This window comes from Halichoeres trimaculatus, unplaced genomic scaffold (genome assembly GCF_033239565.1).
Source record: "Halichoeres trimaculatus isolate MK-OKI-2021-1 unplaced genomic scaffold, fHalTri1.1 fHalTri1_scaffold_10, whole genome shotgun sequence".
NCBI lineage: Eukaryota > Metazoa > Chordata > Actinopteri > Labriformes > Labridae > Halichoeres > Halichoeres trimaculatus.
In genome coordinates, this window is record NW_027437187.1 from 6,188,587 (window position 1) to 6,213,815 (window position 25,229).

Genomic DNA, 25,229 nt, shown 5'->3' on the forward strand with positions numbered 1-25,229 from the left:
GCTTTACTCTGTTATGTTGCCACAGATATTCAACACTTTTACAACAGCAGAGAGAACACAGGCCAGCACTAACCCAAGACAGTAAAGCTAGATTCATGAATTAACTCCATGTGTATATAAATTAACCAAAAATCAATTTTTTAAACAAACCTTCTTATTAATTTTGTCTGTTATTGATAACTCTTACTTTCATATGATAATGCAAAAATCTCATCTGAAAAAAAAAAAAAAATCATTCTCCCACTGAGTAATATCACCAACTGTAGTCAGGGACAGACAGTAGAAATAAAACTGTACCTGCATCAGACAGCGCAGCAGTGACACCCTGTGGCTGAATTACCTACTTCTCTGGTTATGTTGAAAACACACAAGCCATCAGACCAAACAAAATACAATAAAAGCTAACTTATTCTTAACGTACAAAGATCTGAAATTTATAATGATTATAAGAAGAAAGAAAGAAAGATTATTAAAGAAATTTACAAAACTAACATTTAGTTTGTAAATAAAAGTATTTACCTAAGACAGTAGCTGCTGAATGCGTATGCATCAGGATCCAACTGTTAAACAAAGGACCTCCTGCTTTTCTTGCGCTTGCCTTTTTCACAACTGCCATTCTCTGTCCCTTCTTCTTCACTTTCCAGCTTTATGAATTTCCACTGACAGCTTAGTTTCTTTGGGGGAAAAGGATTTCTAGGTGGAGTTCACCCAGGAGAGCTGGGACCCTGAGGAAACTCATGCAGAGTTTAGACATTATCACAGAAATCACATGGCTCATTTTAGAGCAGAGTCCAGAGATCAGGTCCACCAAACATCTAGTGGTGTGGTGTACGAGCAGTGACAACATGCTGGGTGTAAGGTTTCAAGTGCCACTCTGAAGTCCCCTCCTCCTAAAGTCTGTTTGGCTGTTTGTCATGGTGCCCGCTTGGAACACAAAGACAAATCAATCCAAACAACACATGGAGGGATGGACAGAAAATCTGCCGAATTGCAAAAATAACAAGGTTTTTTTATTGGCTTGTGACAGGCCTCTGTTCTCCACAGGCTGCAGGCTTCAGCCCAACCCAACCTGTACATCAAATGGACACAAGTCTTGCCAAGTTGAGAGTTTTTCTTTCATACCAGTGTGGCCCTAGCTCTGGAGGGAAGGTGGCCACTTGCTCAGATGGGGTTTGCGTTGTTTTTCCCTTGAATAGATTTTATTCTTTCCTCAGAGGGAGACTATTTAGTTACACTGTGACATTTAAATTTCTTCTTCCACTTTTTTGAAAGCATCTTCCACAGGGGCTCGTGTTCAGGTTTCAGCTGTTATGAGGACTTTTCCAGGTACATACACCTTGTTGAATGTGAACCTTAGGGCCCTCAGAGGGAGCTTATCTCGCATTTTATGCTGGGAAATGACTTGAAGTCCAAAAAGACGGGACAGGTGTCCACATGCCCATGTAGCAGCCAAAGCTTCCTTCTTAATCCATGCATCAAGTTTTCAGCCTTGAATAGGATTGAGCCTGAGGTGCTACAACCAGGTGGCACACCATGGTGTGGGTTGGGTCACTCAGGAAATCACCTCCATGTCGTCTATCCACTGTGGCCCTGCTTTCACCTTGTCCTGTATCAGCAGGGGCACATTATATAGGATTTACAGGGCATATGGGACAGCACCTGGCTCTAACTCTAATTTGTAGGAGTCCTTTAATCACCCAAACCAGAAAATACTGTGGGGATTTGGGCTTTGAAATCCTCCTGCTTGGTTTTGAACTGTGTGGACCAGCTCTAGCAGTGTGAATGCTTTAACTACAGAAAGATTGGTTGAGGTTTGGGTAGATCAATAACAACAGAAATGCCTTGCTAGGTCCCTTGTCAGAGCACAGTTTTCCTCTTAAACACAGACTATCCTCTAAAGTAGCATATGCTGCTAACTTTGTCTTTCTGAAAACAGTTTCCAGAGTTCATTTCACTCTCCTTTTCCTCTGCACTTTTCCTTCTTACTCTGTTCGTGGCACAATAAAGCTATGAACACCATCTGTTGGCTGTAATCCCCTTTGTGGACAGTTTTAGGCTACCACAGGTGAAGGCTGTTCTCCAAATTTTTGAAGTTTTTTCGATACACTACTTAACACTTTTGAATCCTCTGAAGGGGGACTTAGTATCACCATACATGTCAAAAACAAAAACATTTGTATCTGTAAAAAACTTGAGAACCATTATTTTCAGCTCCTCAATAAATCATCATAACTTCTGTGACTAGTCAAACAAGCCAGTTTGGCAGTGCAGGGCCTTAACTAATGACGCGGTCACACCGGCAAATGGTACCGTGTTTAGCAGGCTTCAACCCTAAAGTCCAGATCGTTTGGCCAGTGTGACCGCAAGTGTGCTGTGCTTGAGCACAGTTTACTTCTCTGCTTTGGCACGCTTCAGAGAGGTGGGCTTCAGCATGGTTTACTTCATGCATGAGCACAAGCATATGTTAATATAAGCGTATGATTGCTGCAAGCGCACCTCTCCACAATCAGTTTAAACAATAGCAGGGTGTTCGAGAGCTGTGTCGAACTCACTGACTGTGTATAGAGTGGACAGCGTGTCTCCGCCATTTACCATTGTACGGTTTTGAAGCCAAAATACCCCTGTCACAGGCGACCCCATTGGCAGCCATTGTACAGCCAGAGTCTGCACAGTAGCAGCTATGAGGACTCGGAGAGAATCTGAGTGGAGCCGGGTGACAAAAATAATAATGATAATTTTTTTCATTTGAGAGTCTGATCTCCTCTTGGCTTCTATGCCCTCCCGACATATTTTACACCCCCCCACCCCCACCCCACACCCCCCCCAAAAAAAAATAAAAATACACAAGAACGGCAGCTGTCATTCATTGTTAAATGTGATGTAAAGCCTTGTTTTAAACCTCTTATAGCCACAGAAAACAATTTCTCTGAAAAAAAGAGGACCTGAATACAAGGCAGCCAAACAATATCTTAAAATCACCACAACAATCGGACGTGAGAAACATTTCTACATGGTGTATTCATTTTTTAAAGTTTGGCCACAGCCCATCTGGAATGACTGGGGAGATGGATTTTATTTTTTTTTTTTTACCTATACTGCAGCCAGCCACCAGGTACCCCGTCTTTGAAAATACCAGGCTATGCGTGGACATGGCCTGGGATCTTTATTAGGTTTAGGTGGATGGTAAACGGTGGCAGCTGTGGTGGGTGTTGGTCCAGATACTTACAGAACAAGTGATCCAAAGGATATGAATGTTGGGACAGAGAGAGGCAAGACCTCCCCTTCTCTTGAATTATAGTGAGACCTCCACCCCAACAGGTCAGATGGTTAGGTTGCTGCCATGTCTCTGTCAGGCACAAAAAATTCAGTTGACAGTCGAGAAGGAGGTCCTCTAGTAGGACAATTTTTGCCAGTGAGGAAGAATATTTAATAGTCCAAAGTTGGCAAAGCTGCGCTCAGGTGGTGCTAGTGATAGCCAACCTGGTTTGGTAGCCTAATGCATCACGGTTAGCCATTCTGGTAAAGTGTTTCAGTGGGCGACGAGTTGTGGACCACATGGGGCTGATGGCTGAGAAGTTTTCAGTAAAAAACGCTCCAGCGGGACTTGTGTTGGATGTATTTCCAATGGAGGAGGCTTGCAGCTTGATGTCCAGGAAGAGGTGCAGCACCACTGGTGGTTGGGCAGGTAGATGAAATTAAAGCTGGAGGAGCTAAGCAGCTGTAAAACAAATCAGTATGGTGACCAGAACACTCCACAAAAAGGAAAAACTCACCAGGTGACCATAGAGAGTAAGAGGGTCTGTCTTCAGCAAAAGAAAAAGTTCAATTCTGTTTTTTATCTACCTGTTGAGCTATGGCTTAGAATGACAAACGCCACCTGGGATCAATTAGTTAAGCCTTCAAAGCAACTGAGGGAGTGGAGCTCAGATCTCGCTGTCAGAACCAAAGACTGCTGTTGCATTGTCACAAAAATGGGAATGTTTTACTGTGTAGTGAGATATCTAGTGTCTGAGAATTACAAGTTTTAGTGAATGCATCAACGTCAATGATTGGTCCAGCAGCTGTCAGTGTATTGTGGTTGTTTTCTGAGAGTTGTGGGCCGTGCTTGTTTAAGGGTTAAATGGAGAGTGAAATGTCCTTTTTTGGCGTGGTTAGTGTAACTGGTATTGAGTTCAAAATTCAATAAACTGTTACCATCAAACCTGGCTTTCAAACCATTAGGACTTTTTCAGAGAGCAGCAAACATGGGACACTGAAAGGTGAAGAAAGTTTGATTCTCTGAGGAGAGAAAAATTGAACCTTGACGTCCTGATGGCTTCAACGTTACTGACATGACCAGGAGATCCCACTGGAGATGTTTTCACAGCGGCACAGTGGAGGTGGCGCCATCATGATCTGGGCCTTTTTCCTTCAATGGACCAATGGAGCTTCAGGTTGGTCAGGGGCGTCAAACGGCGGCTGGCTCTGTGGAGATGTTGCAGGGGGCCTCCTTCATGACTGAGGGCCCTGGTCTGTGTGGGAATGACTGGGCTTTTTAACAGGACAACGCTGCAGGTCACAATGGGCGCCTGACAAAGGATTTCTTTCAGAGGAATTAGCTCACTCTTTGGACCATCATGATGTTCACCTGAACTAAATCACATTGGCCCTCATTTATGAGTCTTGCGTGGGAATTGGTGCAGATTTGGGTGTAGGAGCAAGCTAATGGAAGCGTACACATGTGATTTTTGAAACATGTATATCAGGCCCAATCACAGCATTCGCCTGAGCAGATATTGATAAATGTAGTGACTGAAAAAAATCGTAATTTTAATAACAGGCCCCTAAATATTGAAGGTTCAGCTAGCAGAACACAGCAAATTTACGACATGGAGAGATGCATTACAGAATAAAGGAGACTTTTCCGTGCTGAAGATTGACACCATAGCAACAGAGGTAGAAAAAATTAAGCTTTGCTGTTTGGCCAGAAGCAGGCCTTGCCAGGGCCCGGGATGAGAAGTGACATTACAGAGAGTTAAAAAAAAAAAAAAAAAAACATCTGCAAGGAAATCACTGCAGCCTTCAGCAGAGTGTGGATATAACTAACTAAACTACAGCAATGTTTGAACATTTAATTTACACAACCATCATTTGTACTTTAATTAATTTGTAGTATCTATCTATTAAAAGCCACAATATTTTCATTTTTTTGCCATTCAGGTCCAGAAACATAGAAAGATTGCCTTTAAAAATATATATTACCAGCTCTGCAGCCAGACTCCCTGAACCAGACACAGACTGAGCAGGGAGTGAAGCTATTACCAGGGCTGTGTTAGTTTCAGGTACAAGTGACGAAGGGACAGACCAACCTGCTCAGATGCAGACAGCACAACATTTTCAGCATGTAAGACCACAAACTGGTTAACCTACAAACTGACTTCATTAATCTTATTTGTGGTCATTTTTGTGCCTGGTAAAAAGTTCATTGCTCGTGCAAAACTAGAATTTTATGATTATTTGTACCACTGGATGAGACGATTGGATGTGATCCCATGTTAATGACCATCTTTTTTAAAGAAATAGTCATTTTTTTCACACACAGTTCAGATAAATATTGTGAGGAGTGAAACGATCATCTTCATGTTAAATCCTGTAATCAATACAGCTTCCTTAAAGAAATCTACACTAAAAGTTTGATCCAGTGTCCTCTGAATGTTCCCTCCAGAGACTTATTACAGACATGTGAATGTTTTAATCATGAATAACAGCCTTTCTGTTTATAAAAACAAATTTTTATAGGAAACCCACATTTGTTGTACGGAGAAGACAGCTCACGCTGCTCTTTCACAATTGATGTGTTTCACAGATTGGTAGAAGAAGAGTGAAATGTTAGACACATTCTTGATGTCACATCTAATTTAACTATCTACATATTTCCCTCTGTCACTCTGTCTTAAAATGCTCTGCACTCGTGTGATCGAATGATTCTCCACACAGATTCCCCTATCTACACCACACTCCTTACTGACATGAAACTTGCGTACGCGAACTCAGACTTGGCGTGGAATTTTAACGTACCCAACGGCTACATTCAGGTCACTTTAATTGTTGTATTAAAGGTCCCATATTGTGCAAAAATCACTTTAAGTCTTTTGGTAAAATTTGTGGGTCTTTGGCTTTACTCCCAGCCCACAAAATGTGACATTTAATGACCAAACCTGTATTTAGTAGTGCTTGTGAATGTAAAATCCTGACCTAAAACGAGCTGTTTGGATTTTGGGGATTTGCCAACATCAGCAATTCCTTTTTTTGACCAATCAGGAGCAAGTCTGACCTTATTGGTCCACCGGAGCAGATACCCCCAAACCCCCTCCCTGCCCACTCCCCTCCCTGGGAAGAGAATGCCAAAGTTGAAAAGCCATCACTGCTCTGTTTTTGGCTGTAAACAGCCACATAGTTCAATGCACAAGCTTCCCATCTCGTAAGAAGACAAGACTGAGCGGCTAGAGTTCATTTATTAAGGAAATGTGCCAGCTACACTCAGTAAAACTGTGCATGTGTGTGCTAGTCACTTCACGGCAGACTGCTTTTCCAACTTTGGACAGCACAACAGAGGGCTAGAGAATAGACTGGTCCTGAATCCAGGAGCATTACCAACCATCCGCCAACAAACCTCAGACCCTGGAAATGTGAGTATTTTAAATGCTGTGTGCTGTGGAGCAGATGAAAGAGCTTTTCCTCAGTGTCCCCCCCATCTCTGTTTTAGCTTCAGGATGCTAACTTTAGCTGTGATTAGCCTGTTGTTTTAGCCTGTAATGTTACGGTAAACGAGCTTCTCTGTTTTCTAAACATTGTGCACTCGAAGCTCGTGGCGCCGCTCTCAGTGACACTGAAGAGTGGGGCAGTATCAGCTGTGGGTCATTTACATATGAAGGTCAGGCCCATAAAATCAGAGCGTTCTGAACAGAGGAGCTATGAGAGCCTGGAAACAATGCTGCTGTGCTTGATTTATTGGCTTTTTGGACCAAAACATGTTACTACCATTTCATGAAGTCATCAATGATCCATATTAAACTGCAGAAAAGGAGCAGAATATGGGACCTTTAAATCAGGGGTCTGCAACCTACGGCTCTTTGGCCTCCTTGTAGTGGCTCCCTCAATCGTTAGGTTCAGTTTAAATTATTTCTTAACCTTGTTTTTATTTATTTATTGTATTTTTTTTGTTTATTTTGTTGTAGTTATCTTTGAGTTCAAGGTGATACCTTTTTGTCATCAAATAAAAAAAACAGTTGTAATAATTTGTCAACTAAAATATGTATATAGTCTTTGGCAAAAAAATAGCAAACGTTAAGAAAAGTAAACTTGAAAGACATTTCTGAATGTTTTCTAAAAGGGAGGAGAGTGATTGAATTTAAAACAGTTATGGAAAATTGAGATCAAAGTCCCATATTACAGCTCTGACTTTAGTCACAAATATTCCTCATAAAGTCTACTTTTTACACTGTATGTTTTTTTTTTTTTTAATTCAAAGTGCGCAAGTTTTTAATTTATTAATTTTACACAAATATAGAGTAGACTCAAAAAGACCTACTTATGTTGAATTCATTTCAAAGTAGGCCTACACACTAAACTTCTGTTTGGAGTTTTCTTTTGTTATAACATGAAAAAACAGACAAAGAAAAAAATCGTAAAAAACTTTAAAAGCTGTGTTATGTTTTTCGGCTCCAGACCACATTTCTTTGGTGAAAGATGGTGCGAAATGGCCCTTTTGATAGTAAAGGTTGCAGACCCCTGTTTTAAATAAATTGCCTGATCATATTCTTCTTTGTCCCACTTCTGTCTCTCATTTTAGCATTTTGAAACTCTACTTTTAACCTTTTAAAAATCTAGCAGTTAAAAATGTAAATTTGTGCAATTTCTCAACTGGTCTTAAAATTCTGATTGGGTTTTTATCAGTGTTTATTAAAAATATTCACTCCAGCATAAAACCAAGTAATTAACACTTGTATCCAAGAAAAGACAGGTCAATGCAGCTTTCAGCCTCTACGTATTATCAGACATGCTTCTCAAGGAAGAAAGATGCAAAAGTTAATTTGTACGTTTGTTTAAAGTCTTGATCCCTTCACTCACCTTTGGACTCTCAGGTCAAGACAACCAACTGGGACAGAAAGGAAGACTGAGGATGAGAACAAATCAGTAAAAGCTACAGTGGACCTAGAACATGGGAAGGAAAAATGCTCCCTGTCAGATTCACCAGCAGGCGCATGTCTCTTTAAGAGCTGGGGCGTGCTATTGAGCAGGATGGTAGGGGGTGGGTGGCTGCAATGGAACGGTCCTCTTTAATGAGGAGATTTTCTGAGAGACACACACACGGGAGGGATACAGTGATCCAGCTATAGGAGCTGAGGAGGCAGTAGACTAAGACAGCAGACCGGAAGGCTGACTAGGTGATAGCCGGTACTCCGTAGGGGAATAAAGGGAAAATCAGGAGATGTTGAAGAGGACAGAACACACCTCAACTGGATCATAAAGATGGATGTTATTTTAACAAGCAAGCTGTCTGAAGACTACTCACGCAGAGGATAAACCAATTATGGACGCAGTGGATTAAAGACCTACGAAAGGACCTAGAGTGGGAGAAGGAAAGAGGGAGGAAGAAGGGAGATATATCAACTTAGATGTTTGGTTTCTTTGTCTATGCGCATTTTCTGTGAAATAGATTGTGTGCCTGTGTGTGCGTGTACCAGGCAGCAGACTGCATTGCTGCTCTTCAGTAAGACAGGACAGACAAAACAAAGGCAGCCAAACAGATAACCTTATGTGTTTAGCTCATTCTTCTGTCTCTTCCTCTCTTTACGCCTGTGTGCGCTCTGTAACCAGGCACAATGTCTGTGGTGAAGGCTGAGAATAAAAATAGAACTATAAGCTACAGATGCCAAGTTAGACTTTGATGGTCGCTTTTTGTCTCAGCATCAGGAGGAGGTTTCGAGGGAGTTCAAAAATATATACTTATTACATTACATTATATGTATGTTTATTTTTGAGGGAGTGGGTGTAGAAGTTGAAACAAGACTTGTGTTTTTCCTCCAACACGTAAGATGTCACAAAACCAGCTTGGCCTTAGGTCTGGATAGTGGGGACGGAGAGTGACTTCCATGTGGAGGCTGGGAGGTTTGCAGAGGGAATTCTCGGTTCACTCCAAAGAGGCGGAGGCATCATCAGGTAGGAGGCCGCTGAGCGCTGATGCCTGAGTGGAAAACAGGAAAGAAGTAGGTGGAGGAGTTGTGCATGTGTGTCATAGACTGTGTAGGCAGGCCATTGGCAGGCTGATGTGGCTGGCTGAGGGTTAAAACTCCTGCTGAGAGGGGATAATGGGAACTCTGCGCCCGGTCCCCTCCTATCTATCTTGCATCAGCCACACAAAAGCTGTAAGGGCTAGCTGATGCCACTGAAGTGCTGACCAAGAGAATGATGTAAACTGCATCGACATTTTTCACAAGGCCAGGAGACCCCTCACATCCCTGTCAGGGGCCAAGTTTTTTACTCGCTACTTTTCTCTGTTTTCTCCGAACCACCCCTAACAAGTGGAGGCAGTACTTCTCCTAAGCTACAGTCCTTTCCCTCTTACTCCTTCTTCCTCTTTACCCCTGACCCAATCAACCTCAAAACCCAGATCCATGGATTGGTTCTAGTACCAACCTGTCCTCCTCCCCTTCCCCCCTTCCCTGTTTTATTCGTCCTATCTTTTCTTTTTGTTGAGGCTTCAGGAGAATCGCCAAGACCTATTTCATGCATGTCCACTGGCGGCAGGTTCAACTTTGACGATGGGGGGTCATACTGCGGAGGGTGGGAGGAGGGCAAGGCACACGGCCACGGGATCTGTACTGGACCCAAGGGCCAAGGCGAGTACTGTGGATCCTGGGCACACGGCTTTGAGCTGCTGGGCGTCTACACATGGCCCAGTGGAAACACCTACCAAGGTACCTGGGCTCATGGCAAGAGACATGGTGTGGGTGTTGAGAATAAAGGCCGCTGGGTGTACAAGGGGGAGTGGACACATGGCTTTAAGGGACGCTACGGCGTGCGTGAGAGCTTGGGGACGAGTGGGAAGTATGAGGGGACTTGGAACAACGGCTTGCAGGATGGATATGGAACAGAGACCTACTCAGATGGAGGTAAGACACGCGAAGGGATGGGTTTCTGTGTATGTTAGCGTCTGTGAAGCAGACAGGGAAGGGCTGTATGTGATATATTATAACCTCATCATGATTTACCTGCTACACTGGAGCGTTTGACAGGTAGACAGAGAAGATATACATTAGTCTGGGTTGTCCTGAGGTCTACTCAGGTCATACTTTCATTCTTCTGTCCTTACCACCTAGACACACACTCACACTCACTCTCACACAACTGTGTAGCGTCAGGGGGTGAATAAGGACAGGCTCTGAGTTATTTCTACTCTTGTTTGCTTCTTTCAACAATCTCTGCTCATTCTAGTCACATGTACACACAGTTATGTTCGTTAAGGTCTGTATTTTTAGGCCGTGTAGTGGTGTCAGATGGAGAAAAAGCTAGTAGGACGAAGACAGATTAATGCTTTCTAGTGACAAGTCATCGAAGAATTGAGTACTGTAAAAACGAATGAGTTACAAATGAACAGAAATAGGATGAAGTCCTATTTTCACAGACACTGAATTCACACTGGCATATCATACGCTGCTCTTCAACCGATTTCAACACTCGCATGTACTTTTCTAAACTTCAATTTTCTAACAATTATTTCTAAACCTCAGCAAATAGATTTACACCTGAGAAGGAAAATTCTTTTTTGATATTTTGTTAATCATCATGCCAAGTTTGACTGATCTGGACATATTAAGCTGGTGTTCCCCAAAACTAAGTTGCGGCATTTTTGGGAGTGAGCTCTAACCTACAACCATGTTCCTTAGAAATGTGGCTCCATTCAAAGAGAAATATACAAACTTTACAACAGTAAGAGATTTATTACATTATTAGAATCACTGTTACCACAAAGAAATAATCTGACAAACACAAATTTCTTTACTTTTTGCGCTCATTTTTGAAGAATTTCTGCTCAAAAATGGACAGAAATACAACAACACAGGGTACCCTCCCACTGTGCATTCAACAGAGCTGGCCGTAGCTTTTCTACAATTTTAGCTTTGTTGCATAACTCTACGACTGGAAGGCTGTTTCACAGTGTTGTTCGTGGATACACACACACACACACACACACACACACACACACACACACACACACACACACAAAAACACAGTCGTGCACGCATACAACATCCCAAGCCTTTTAAATCCCTGAGATGAGTCTGGTTTGAGGGGCTAAATCAGGGCAAAGTAGAAAAGATGGCTGGAAAGTTATCCATACAGACTGAGAGGAAGAGGATGGACGGAGGCAAGTGAATGAATGAATGAATGAATAAGCAGCTTTCTGTATCAGTAAGAGAATGTGAATGAATGATTTTTGTAATTACAGTGCGAGCCACATTTTTTTGTGACAGAAAGCAGCAAAATCAAAAAGCAGATTGTAAAAAAAATTACTAAAAAAAGGGACCAGCAGGAAATTCATGGTGGCCTTATGAAGCCTTTAAACCCACATACTGTAAAAGCAGCAGAGATTGACCTAGTTGTGAGTGTTTATCTTGCTTCAGCAGTACACAGTGTCCTCTACACGTTTGCTTTCTAAGAATCTGTGACATATTTAAAATATTTGTTGACTTCAAGCTTGCAATCAATCTTGATTCTCCACACAAAGAAACCAAAAGATAGTTTAAACTATGGCTGTTTTTGTGAAGAGGAAGAAGAGGAGGATGGTACGCAGGAAAGAAGCGGAAGTGAAATGAGAAATAAAGCTGGAACAGCAGCAGAACTGCTTATTGATAATTTAACACACATCAAAGTCGTGCTGCTTACTGTACAACTCTGACACTGATTACACTCAGTGATTATTGATTCTACTCATCTAGATCTCCAACCTCCTCAACATACAGTTCATAAACATGCTGAGGAGCCCAGAGTGATAGGATATCCTGCCACTTATTGGTTTCTCATGTGTGTAAAATGCAGAATATTTAACAGTGGTCAAAATTGAGGTTACCAAAGACAAACTTCCTAACAACGTGCAAACTTAGGACGCTGTCATCAACCTTGTGGATTAACTGCTTAACCTTTAAAGCCACAGCTGCTCCAGTTGAGTATATCATTTTAATTGAGATTAGTGTATCAATATGTGATAAGTACAACATGTAGCTGAACCGTGGACGACAGCTTTAAGTGAAGCAGAGTAAACACATTTTGTCAGTGTTTACACTGTTGGAAAAAGGAATAAGTATAACATTGGTGAATTAAATGCAACCAGCCTTTGTGACCTCAAATGATAAGTATTTTTTTCTTAAATGTATTCAACTTAATACTATTTCAGTCTCAGGATAAATCTTGAAGTGACTTACCTATCCAACCTGCATGTCTATCTCCAGTGGTTTTGCTGTTAGTTTTGTGTGTGTAAATGTGTCTGTGTGTGCTTGTGTTTGGATACATTTGTGTGTTTGTTTTTTTTTGCAAAAGGAGGATTTCTTTTAATTATTTTGTTATTATTTGATGAAAGTTCAATCGGTCTCATGGGGTTGCACTACAAACAGCTGAACAAACTCCCAGAGCAGGAGTCTTCCACCTTTTTCAGATCAAGGACCCCCTTAAAGATAGAGAGATGTAGCAGGGATCCTCTACTTCATATATCGAATAGTCTTTTATATTTTAGTGGATTTGGTACTATGTACAAACATACCTTATTATCAGGTATTCAAGACCAAATTATTCAGATAACACACCGGTTTATACATTTAAATTTTCATTCGAAATATCTGGAAGGTACTGTGAGCAGCCTTACCACTGTCATTTAGTGAACATACCCTGTTAACTGACAATTCCAATGTCAATACTGTTTGTCAATTGCATGAGAATCAAGTGAACAAGCTATTCAAGTTTTTATTTTAAACATAAGTGTTTCTGACAGAAAACATTTTTGACCTCCATGTGTTCAGTAATTTGTGTTCAAAGACATTAATGTGGATACAAATAGAATATTTGGAAACCCAAAAATGTCACAGACCCCCTGCAGTACCTCCACCAACCCCAAAGGGGCCATGGAACCCCCATTGAAGACCTGTGTCCTAGAGTATTTAAATCATTGACTCAAGTATCCTTCATCTTAACAAAATTATATATGAATGACTACAAGCTACTCTCATGTTCACACTAACAGCTAAAATCCACCATCCAATAGGCTTCATGTAAGTCAATGGGCTCTAATTTCGTAGACCAGGCGCAAGCGCAGGCACACCTGCCCTGCGCCGGCCTTCGCTGCGCGGACAGGAAGCTCTGATTTCGTGGTGCAAGCCTGGCACACCCTGCGCAGTGTAAATTTCGTGCGGCGCACCGCCGTGCGCTGCCAATTTGACAATTTGTTAGACCGTCTGCGCAGAGATGGGTGTGACTGCGCGCCAGGGGGAGTTGACAGCGCACCTGGGGGAGGTGTCAGCAGATTCATGTTGGCGCAGTGACAATTTCATGCCAAAAACAGTGCAGAAAGTGCGCTGAAAGCTCACCAGCTCCAACCTGGTCTATTCTCGGCGCAAAGCGGAGTGCACCCTCCGCAGCGGTAATTTGGTGACAGGCGCACATGTGCGCACATGTCAACAAAGCCTCAGAGGCAGCTTTCCAGAGTGTCAGGCACATTTTAATGCAATAAACAATCACAGCAATCACTATTTAATATAACCGTCTGAACCAGCATATACATTTATATCTATATTAACTGTCCCTTCACATCTGATGTCAGATTAAAGCCGTTTGTCATAATGGAAAGTTAACCTGACGGCAGCTGGAAGTTTGATTCACATCTTACAAGTCAACAATAAACACCCTTTACATCTGGTACTGAGTATAAATCTGGCTTCTCTCATTTCATTTAATTCAAAGAAAAGAGGGAGAGAAAAGACGAAGAAAAAAAGACACAAAATAAATGTATGTCACTCAGGATTTACCCGTGATTTCCCATATATCCTGTTTTAGTCTTTATTTTTAACGTGATCTAAAAAGATGGAGTACATTATTGTAAGGAGGATGAGGTGGAGACACCGGGAGAGTATACAGTATATCACCAGAGGTTCTGCTTGGCGATGACAGACCAGGCGTACAGGTGGATCAAAAGTATTCTGAATGGATAAGCCAGCTGTATTCTAACATTCTTACACTTCCACAATTGAACATTCTTATGCGTCTGATTTCTAAAATTCTTATGTTCATTCTTATATTCCCACTTTTGTACATTCTCATATGTATAAATTCTAGCATTCTGGAACATTCTTTTTCTATATATTTTTTTTCTATATATCTATATCATTCTTGTGTTTCAGTTCTAACATCCTTTTCACATTCGTATATTCTTATATGTTACAAATTAAACATTCAAGAATTTTTAAATACTAACATTCTTGAAATTCTAGGGTTCTTAACTCTCTGACATTCTTACATTTTTCAACATTTTTACATACCCTTTTTTACATCCTGAAATTCTCATTTTTTAACATTCAAAAATTCTTCCATTTTTATTATTATCATATAACTTTTGTAACCTTCTCATATTTTAACATTTTAAATATTTAAACATTTTATTTTTCACAGAGTGCCTGTTCTCTCTCCTTTACTTTCATCAGCTGTTTCTCTTTCTTTCCTCTCCCAGATTTGTAAGCAGTTCCCTCTCCTCTCATCTATCTTTTGCCATTGCTCTACTGCATTCCCACAGCCCTGTACAGTTGGGTTTCTATAGCAACGCTCATAGACATGCAGCAGGTCAGGAGTCACATGGGACTCTGTATTCACAGCTGCTATTGGCTGCTCAGTTGGGCCCTCCAGAGCTCTGATTGGTTGGTGGTCTTCCGGGCTAATAGTGTTTACTAAGATGAAGAGCTAAGCTGAGTGATTACCAAGCACACAGAGGGAGGAGGGGGAGGAGGAGAGGAAGAATGAAAAGAAAGCTTGAGTAATCATTTAGGTGAGACATGAATCACAAAGGAAGAGGCAACTATTACATCACAGTGTCAGTGGTGGCAGTGGTTGTTGTGTATTTAACTCTAAACACTCAGGGTAATTTACACAGGAACTTTTAATGAGAGTTCTTTGAGGGCAAAATAATTCAAATGATTCTAACAATCTGCTTTGTTCACACTGCAAATGTGTTAGGATCAAAATATATGATATATACATGAAGGATTCCTCTTTGTGAACTGTGGCGTGCTGCTCCTGTAGCAGAAAGCTCACTAATGTCTTTATTCTTTCCAAGATGATCCGGTTAAGCCCCTGCCTGGCATGGATAGGAACAGAGAAATCTTGAGAGGGGAAAACGTCTCCGTGGTGTTAAAGAAAGTTTGCTATGGAGATACAATGCATGTTAATTTTATGACCATAAAGCAGTCCTAACTGGGATTCAAGAAAAGTCTAGCTGAGAGCAACTGAGAATATTCAAATTCTAAAGTAATGAAACTTGTCATTGATTCATCAGCTATTCATCCGTCATTGATGATATCATTTCTTTACATTATGATCTTTCTTGAGAAATTTCTTTGCGGGTGTGTAATCCTTAAGTGGAAATCTAAAAGGCTCAGACAGGAAAAGAGCCCAAGCACAATCTCTTTAAGGGATAACAGCCCCACACGGTGTTTTAGTCAGGCTGAGGTTTAGCTCTGACTTGACTTTTCCTTGCCTTTAGTGTCCAGAGGAATCAGCAGAGTTTAGCTCGTCTGCGTGCGAGCCTGTCACACATTACGGTTAAGGGTCTGTCTTGTTTATCCTACTCGTAAGCGACCTTGTCCTTTAAGTTGCCGCCTGTTTCCCCCCTCCTGTTTTAGTTGTGGCCTTTCTCTTCTCATCCCTTTTAATGATATTGGTCTTGGGCCTTCTCATTTCTCAGAACTGCTTTTACCTTACGAACCTTCACGGACTCTTAGAGATAGATACAAAATCAATATAAAGGAAAAACAAAACAAAACATTTGTATTATTCATTTAATTATTTCAGGGTTTTTGTTACATGTAAATGATCGTGGCGCACAGCCACGCCTTCAGAGTTATGATCTGCTTTGTTCAGATGTTTCAAATGTAAATCATATTGCACATAGATCTTGTACATACATGAAAGGATTTTATTGTGATCCAAACCAATAGGAGACAGCGCTCTGGCGGGTTTTTCTCTCTCAGAGACGTATCAATGGAGTGGGAAGCACGGGAACTCCTTGGTCTGTGACTCCAGCTGTCTGTCAGTCATACAGCTGGTGTAAGTTGACAAACACAGTCAACACGCAATGGAATGGAGTCGCACTACAGATGTATCTGGTGTACCCTTACGAAAGAAAAATATATTGCAGCATATTGGAAAATATCATGTCATATATTAGGTAATATATTTCCATATATGAGATTTAGTATTTATATTTTCCAATATATTGCAATATATGGAAAGCGGCAATCATTTGTATATTTTGCAATACATTGCAATATGTTTCATGACTATATAATATATTGTATATGTGCCCTCAATATATTATTCCATGTATATCATAATAGATCAATAATATATTACAATACATTTCAAAAAATATATTGTTACATATATTTTTCTTTCGTAAGGGTATTTCCGGCCTGACTGTAAATCTTTGTAACCTAGCCTCACCCCTCTCCAAGACTGTCACACAGTTAATATTTGCTGTTTACACAGACTGTGTACAATTCTTCTTCTCTGTTCATTCTTCTGAACAATTCTTAGCTGTACATCACGCATGGCAGAGTTCCTTCCCAATGTGCAAACATAAGTCACAATTACTGAAGGAATCAATTGGGTTTATGTTTTCCAGTTGCAGAAATGATTAAAAGAAAGTTTTTCAGTCACATTTTATCTGCAAGCTCATTTTGTAGAAAAAAATTGTGAGAGAATCACATCGTAAACCAAGTATTAGAAATCATATCAAATTGTAAGTTGAGCGTATCGTTGCATCCCTATAGCTTAGGTTTCTTATTTCATCTTTATTTATATCTACCTGCATTATTTAGTAGTCTTTGTCTTATTTGCTTTTTATATATTACCTATTTTTGTCCTTTATCCTTTTTAGGAACCCCAGTGTTTCCTCAGGGAGCCCTCTGCACTGGGAGCACTGGGAGCAGTGGTCTGCTGTGGTTGCAGGGGCCTGTCATATTGGTGTCTACTGGAGGTTGGTGTTTGCTGCACCTCTCCTCTGGGCCCTGTGTCGGTGTCCTGTGGCTGCGGCTGGCTCTCTGCTCCTGGTGTAGACGGCTCCTCTAGTGGTGCTTTCTCAGCTGGTTCGTCTGTACCCCCCTTTTTAATGGACTGTGAAGCACTTTGTGTTACACCTCTTTGTATGGAAAGCGCTTTATAGACAAAGTTTAATTCTGATTTAATTTGATTTAATGACAGATGATCCTGGGGCCAGCACACTTATGACTAAAAAAATAACCCCTTCACTGTATTTTTTATTTATTTATTTATTTGTTTGTTTGTTTGTTTATTTGTCTTTTTTCATGACTGGCTCACAAATCCAAATGTGTACATGTGAGGTACATACCATTAAAGTTTTGCCTTGTAATGACATATGATCACAAAAGCAGGCACTGACTTCACACAAAAGGTTCGAGAATACCGATGTTCATTTTGAAAAGTTAAAACATATGAATGGATGAACTGTCAGAATGAGATACTGGCCCTTAGAGTCATGTGCTTAGTGTCATCTTCTTATGTAAACTCTTCCTTGTGCACTTTAGGCTGGGGCCTGATTTAAGATCATTTCACCCTTTGCCTCTGAAGAGTATCAGGGGCATCATTTTGCTGTTGTGTGCCTCGCGTCACAAAGCAGGTTAATCAGTGAAAAGATGCAGCCTTATCACTCATATGCGCTATTTGCCCTTGCCTTAAATATTGTGTACAGATTCCTACCTTTTACTGAGTTTTCAGTTAAAAACTGCAAATTTATTACAGTCAAAAATGCCCTGCATCTCAGATGGGGTTTTCAGCACCATGGAGAGCAACAGACTTGTGCTGAAGGAGCAGTCTGGTGTCCCACTGAAGCTTTTACTTTTCCTCACACTAACCTGAACCACCCTCTTAGATAAATGAAGCTGTTAGAGGAGATTATAAGGTTTTATAATATCTGGAAAGGCAGCTGTAAAAAAATTCACCATCTCTTTATTAACTTCATATTGCTGATTTATCATAATGCTCACTGTAGAGGCTGTGTGATATGATGAACCAGTGAGTCACTTTTTAGTTCTTTTGCTCAACAAGGTTATGACAACAGACCATGAGTGACAAACTACTAACAATATCCTCCATTTATGTAATGTAAAAAAAAAAAAAGGATGACCTAAGCACATTTCTGATTATGCCTCTGTGCAATTTGATCCTTTCAATTCTGTCAACAATAAAGCTTAACAAACACACAAAGGTAGCATAATGCTGAAGAGGCGTGAGCATCTCCTCACTTCTCCAAAAAGTCAGTCCTTTGTTATTAGTCATACAAACCATTTCAACCTGTTTGATTGTATGCAGATTTATTAAAAGGGGCAGTAACTACAACTTAAAAGGATTTGCAATTTTTTAAGAAGCCTACATTCAGAACAACACTCAGGGGACACAGTGTAACAGTTAAAGGGGTCTCCCAATGGAACACCCTGGATAATGAATCTAAATAATTGAAATCATTCAGTATTTTCAAACATACCAAAAACAACATACTTAAAAAATACAATTACAAAATATGAACCTTAAATCGACAAATCTAAAAGAAAGGGCAAAATAATAATACTACTTACACTTATTTTTAAAAAGAGTTGTTTTGTTTCTTTTGTCTGTTGATGTACTTCTAAGTTGAACTTCTAATTTTGTGATTAAGGATTGCTTTGGTTGCTTACGATCATTCTGTACAAATATATGTATATGTGTGTGTGTGTGTGTGTGTGTGTGTGTGTGTGTGTGTGTGTGTGTGTGTGTGTGTGTGTGTGTGTGTGAGTGTGTGTGTGTGTATCTATCTATCTACCTATCTATCTATCTATATATATACAGCATGCTGGCCTTATTTTTGGCTGTCTGTTCACCTGTTTATTTAACAATTGGGTGAGTGAAGGGGCAGATACTATAAGATTGTTCTTCTTTCTGCTCCTTTTCATTTATTTTGAGACCTATTTTCTTTTGTATTGTACTTCTATTTTTATAATATCAAGAATGACATAAAGACTAAACTAAACAAATATAGCATTCAAATCTCTCTGAATTACATCACACAATGTAGAAGAAATTAGCTTAAAAAATGATTTCAACTTTCCATTCTTGGTCCAAAGCTAAGTAAAATAGCTTTGTCCATGCACATCATTTAGCTAGCTTTAGGTGGCTTCATTTAGCATGCTGTTTTGCTGAATAAAATGAAGAAAATAACTATGTCATAATAATAACCTAGCCTGTCTAATGGTAAACCTCATCACTTACCAAGAAGGGTAAAGCCTTGAATCATAGAAGTAACTTCAGTGGCCCAGTAAATTTATCTCCTCCATAAAGCAGCCGCCATATTGACAAAGCTGAACAATTGCCTTGGTCACATTATCTTTGGTCTAAGGAAAAAAAAAAACAGCAAAAAGCTTAGTTCATGCTAACTGCATCCATGTGCAGATGAATGACATCAGGGCCCTTTTCAAGATTAAAATTTTCCCTCCAAAAATTTCAAACTTTATCCCGGAGACACGCAGAGGAACAGGAGCTCCTAGTGACTGACATACAAAAATACTGGCACGTACATGATTCATCACACAAAGATAAAAAGTATAAAAGCCACACGTGTTCTCTCGTGCTGATTCCACACGTCTCATCAAGTGTTTGTATGGAAAGCATAATGCAACCTTAAGCCACACTCTTGCCACGGGCAAGAGTCAGGTCAGGTCAGGTCAGACTTTCTGTTGGAGAGCATGAATCCATTTACAACACCTTGACAAAAGTATCTTTGACAACAGTACACTGGCCGACAAAGTTGGAGCTGGAGCTCGAATGTCAAAAAAAAAAAAAAAAGACATCACAGCAGAAGAGAGGTAAGCGGGAGAGCGATAGAGCACAAGCTAAAACACGGGTTAAACTGTTTTTGCTAAAGTTGACTCCAACCCACAGTCAGCATTTATTCTGCAGTGGTCTGTTCAAACTTGAGTCTATCAATAAAATGAAGAGTGAGGTTACGCTAGCTCTGCTTGGTGAGGTTGAAGTTGGTAGCTGAGCATTGGTAGGATTCACTAATGCTACATGTTAAAGACACGTGTCAGAGCACTGGGCTGTGAGTGACACTTGACAGATAGTCTGCTCACCTTCTGATCATTAAAGGTAGGGTCTGCAGGATTTTTTTTTACTTGTTAGTAAACTCAGAGAGAGGAGACTCAGGAGCTGTGCACCTGACTTGGCATGTTAGCTAGCAAGCTAATCACAGGTATTTGACACAAACCTGGTTAGCAGAGAGCCAGCTCATCATCCTGTGCTGCTCTCCAAGTGCCTGAAATCAGTTGAAAGTTGAAGCTGAGTGCCATCCTTGTGTAGCAAAAAACTTTATCTGTTTCACTTTGGTTGTGTCTTCTCTCCTCTGTGCTATGTCCACTATCATAGCCGCTCAGGATAGCTTCTTCCACTCGCTAATCAACTTGCTCACTCTCCGCCCTGAAACAACCAAAACATCAACACACAGGCTGAGGAGGAGGTTGAAGCAGACACAGACACTGACACACATATATAGAGGGCCTGGACGATTGAGCGGGATTATTTCTGTAAAAGTTGACTTTTTATTTTTCTGGAAAAAATCCACCAAACTATACTTTTAAACTACAAACTCAGTTTACAAAGTCCGATTGTTATCAGTCAAACAGTAGCACTACTTAAGTGCAAACTGCAAAATAGGACTATTACTCGAAGAATGCCTTTGTAAATAAACCCGACCACGACTCGGTAATATTGTATTTTCCTTTCTATTTGTTTGAATGACTTTTATGATTCATACTTGGTCTACTTTTTCTTGTTCTGTCACTTTCTAATACAAAAACTCTTCATATTTAAAACTAAGAGTGCACATAAGCCTTTGTTTGTTCAGCTTACTGTCTCCAAGAATGTGTCAAACAAAAGTGATGCTATCTCCGTCCCAGGACTTCCCTCTTTATGTCTCACCTTGTTTTTCTCACCCTTTAAGAAAAGCTTTTACGCGGCCATATTTCTTGGCCTCAGTGTGAGACTGTATCTGTGGTTGTTTGTTCTTTGATCTGTCTCTCATGTGGTATCAACATGATTACAAAGGCTTCACCAGATGTGCTGGCCAGCTGTCTGTGAAACAGAGAACAGACAGACTCTTTATTTATATATTTATTGTGTGTGTGTGTGTGTTTGTGTGTGTTTTAGGGGTGTAATGGATACACCACCTCGTCTCGCTCAGAAATATCATGTTTTAGTGTCCTTAACAGCATCCCGATGTGCTCGTTGTGTCAGTGTAAATGTGTTTTTGTGTTTCTATTATTATCTTCATTCGGTGCTTCCTACCTCCCTGACATTTCCCCCGCTGAAGGAATCGTTTGTGTGTTTGCGATGGAGCTGGAGAACTTTGTTGCAGCCCTTATATGGTCATGTAGTTTGGTCGAAGCCCGTGCGTTTGCTACAGAATGAATCAGAGTGCTGTTACATCAGAGATATGGGCAGGCAGGATGGATCTCTAGCACTCCTATTGGAACACATTTCCGTGTGTGTGTGTGTGTGTGTGTGTGTGTGTGTGTGTGTGTGTGTGTGTGTTTATGAGTGAGTGAGAGAGAGAAAGGGGGAGAGAGAGAGGTGCAATTGAAACACACACACACACACACACACACACACATACACACACACACACACTCAGATGGCCTACTTTTCAGCAGCATGGGGACGTAAGAACTGCTATGCAGCAGTGTGTGTGGGGTAGTGCTGAGACAGTGTGTGAATGAAAAAGATTAGGCAGGAAATAGGTATCACTCCTCTGAGCCATTCTACTCTGTCACTTCTTTTATCTTCCTTTCATTGTTAAAACATTTAAAACTGTGAGGCTGTGAATGTTAGGGAGAAACAGGGATAAAGCATTTGTCTTAGACTAAGATTGACTCAGTTTATAACAGATGAAGTTAGACACTGAATAGTTGTGTGTGTGTTATGAAAGGGGCTGTGAGGAGTATAAAAGTGGTCTTGAAAAAGTCTCCTAGTCTAAATATAGACAGCTACTAAACCACTTACAAACTGACAGAGTTTACTTGTTGTCACGTTAGCCTACAGATACGTATAAGCATCGGACTGTACTGATAAATACATTACCTCGGCGTGTTGTATCCAGTGAAAAGTTGTCTTGAACAAGAAAATTTGTTTCAATCTGATCTCCATTAATAACAAACAAACACACGCCTTACTAAAAGTTATTTACAACAGTGTGAGTAAGACCCCAGGCCAGAAGGTGGCGAGGGAGTGCAATTAAAACAGATCCTCCTCACAGCACCTTTTAAGTATTTTTCTTTTAAACCCTTTTAACCCTGAGATCACCCAATTGGGCTTGACTTTGAGGTTGCACTGTAACAAAAGGCATTAAAAATTCTTGAGTTCTTACTTTGAGCCAGTGGCATAAATACCAATACTGATACATCTGAACAAATTTCAAAAGTCTTCTTTTTATTATGACTCCAGAATGATTCAAAGAGACATTTTAGATCCAGAGAAATACTTTTATCAATTAGGGTATATATATATATATTTTTTTTCGTGCAGAGACAAAAAACAGAGGCCAGTGTTTTTAAGGGTTAAAGTTAGACCTTTCAATGAAAAGTCCTCAGTTGATAAATCAATCAATCTTTATTGATATTGCAAGTTACAACAAACTTTATCTCAAGATGCTCTGGCAGAACAAGTCTCATGTAAGAAGATACACTCTGGTAGAACTAGATACATGGTACACTGCAAAATCCAAAGTGTTAATTCAACTCCTGTAGTGTTAAATTTAACATTTCCCTGTGCCTATATAATTCTCTCAGAGTGAAAGTTACACTTTGGAAAGTTTAAATATTTTAACTCTCTCAAAGTTTTAAAATTCTAACACCCACTGTGTTATTTTATCACAAAAAGGGGGATTTGTCACACTAAGTTGTGTTTTTCTTTTTCTGTTGTAACCATGAGTGAGGAGGGAACACTGAGTGGTTGCAGGGGGGCATAGGTCATGCAGCACACAGCGAGACACTCTGTGCCATGCTGGACACAGACAACTGGTCCGTGATGCTCAGAGCACAGACAGCCAACCTGTGCTGTGGAGCACAGACAAGCAGTCTGATGCATAGAGCACAAACAACCTGTGCCCTCATGTTCAGCAGGGTCTCATATCCACTGTGTTTCCTCCTCACTCACGGTTACTCAACAGCAAAATATGCTAAAACCATTGTCTTAAAATGTAAAGGAGCAGTTTTTTAAAAGTTTGTTCACAGAGAATATTTAATGTAAAAGTTTTGAAATTTAGCTTAGCTTTTCTTGAGTTGGATTTATACAAGGTGATAATTGAAATGAATCAAATTACTAAGCACATGAGACTAAACCCAATGATGTTAGTCCAACATTAAACAGTTATTTGAAAAAACTGTTTGTATGTTACCAACTGAAACAGTTTTATCAAGTTGGACCAACAGTTTGTTTTTTTTACAGTGCAGTGTAGTTTAAGTCAATTCTTTTAGCAATGAAGTTGAACCTACTTAAACTTTTTATTTAGTTCATCATCACTAAAATCATTTGAGTGAAATCACTTGCCTCAATTTTAAAACAGTGCGGTTCTTGCCAAAAACTTCAGTTTCATTTCAATTGAATTAAAAGTTATAAACCACCCACTCGTGATTTTTGATAAAACTCTATTGAGAAGTTTTGCTGACAAACAACTTCTGGGTTTACAGTGCAGATACAACGACAGGTTATTGTAAAACAAAATTATTGCAACCATGATTGGGGAGTGTTTTAAGTAACACTGTGTGGAGTTATTTATTCAAAACAACACCAAGAATTTAACACTGGCCTAACACTAGAAGTTTAACACAGGTGGATTTGCTGTGTAGACAGAAGCCTCGAGCAGAACCAGACTCATGCTGGTCATTTGAGGAGACTGTGGGGGTTACGGAGAGAAAAGAGAAACAGCAAGACTGAAGTTTGAAGTCAATATTCTTGAATGTCATTCCTGGTCTTTCTAGCTGACTCAACTTTCACCTCTTTCTCCAGGAACATTTCAGGGCCAGTGGGTTGGAGGCATGCGGCATGGCTATGGAGTCCGTCAGAGCGTCCCATATGGCATGGCGGCCGTCATTCGCTCTCCACTTCGTACCTCCATAAACTCTCTCCGCTCAGGCTCAGAGCACAGCAATGGCACAGCGTTGCTGGACCGGACCGGGGCAGTGGTTCCCGGTCCTCACCCCGGTCCTGGAACTCTGACAACGAGTGTGTCCATGTGCAGCACGGGCAGCAGCGGCAGCAGTCCCGCTGTGTCTCGTGGAGGTTTTGTGCTGACAGCCCACAGCGAGGCTGAGCTGCTGAAAGGGAAGAGGAAAGGCGGACTGTTCCGGAGGTCCATTCTGTCCGGGCTGAAGCTGAGGAAGTCGGAGTCTAGGAGCTCTCTGGCCTCCCAGAGGTCCAAGCAGAGCTCCTTCAGAAGTGAAGCTGGGATGAGCACTGTCTCCTCTGCTGCATCTGACATCAACTCCACAATCAGGTAAATGCAGGAGCTGATCAGGGAGGGGACTGTCTGATAGTCTGCTCTACTTTAGGGAAGGTGAAGGTCAGAAAGGAAAGAAAACCTACTAATACCTGTATAACCTAGATTATATCTTGTTTTGTTTTGTTTTTTGTTCCTGAAAAAAAAAAAAAAAAGAAAGAAAGAAAGAAATAAGAACAGCAGCTGTCAATCGTCTGTAAACAGGACCTAAAACCCTGTTTCAAAACTCCAATGATAAATTAAAAAGAAAACTTTTCAGATTTTTTTTTAAATTTATTTTTTATTATTGTTATTATTTTTAAAACTTGAACTACTATTCATTGAACAGCTTTATTTATTTAAAAAGTAAATAGATAAATTTAGAGAAACACTTGAACAATAAACAATTAAC

At 40.5% G+C, this 25,229-nt stretch overlaps 1 protein-coding gene across 1 annotated transcript in view; it reads left to right on the forward strand.

The window, feature by feature from the left end:
- The first annotated feature begins 8,340 nt into the window (after positions 1-8,340).
- The window catches only part of jph3b (junctophilin 3b), a 43,280-nt gene continuing 26,391 nt past the window's right edge, over positions 8,341-25,229 (forward strand). The window contains exons 1-2 of the mRNA XM_074678323.1: positions 8,341-10,154; positions 24,349-24,835. Coding sequence (XP_074534424.1) covers positions 9,773-10,154; positions 24,349-24,835 — 869 coding nt within the window. The 5' untranslated portion in view covers positions 8,341-9,772. The remainder of the gene's footprint in view (positions 10,155-24,348; positions 24,836-25,229) is intronic.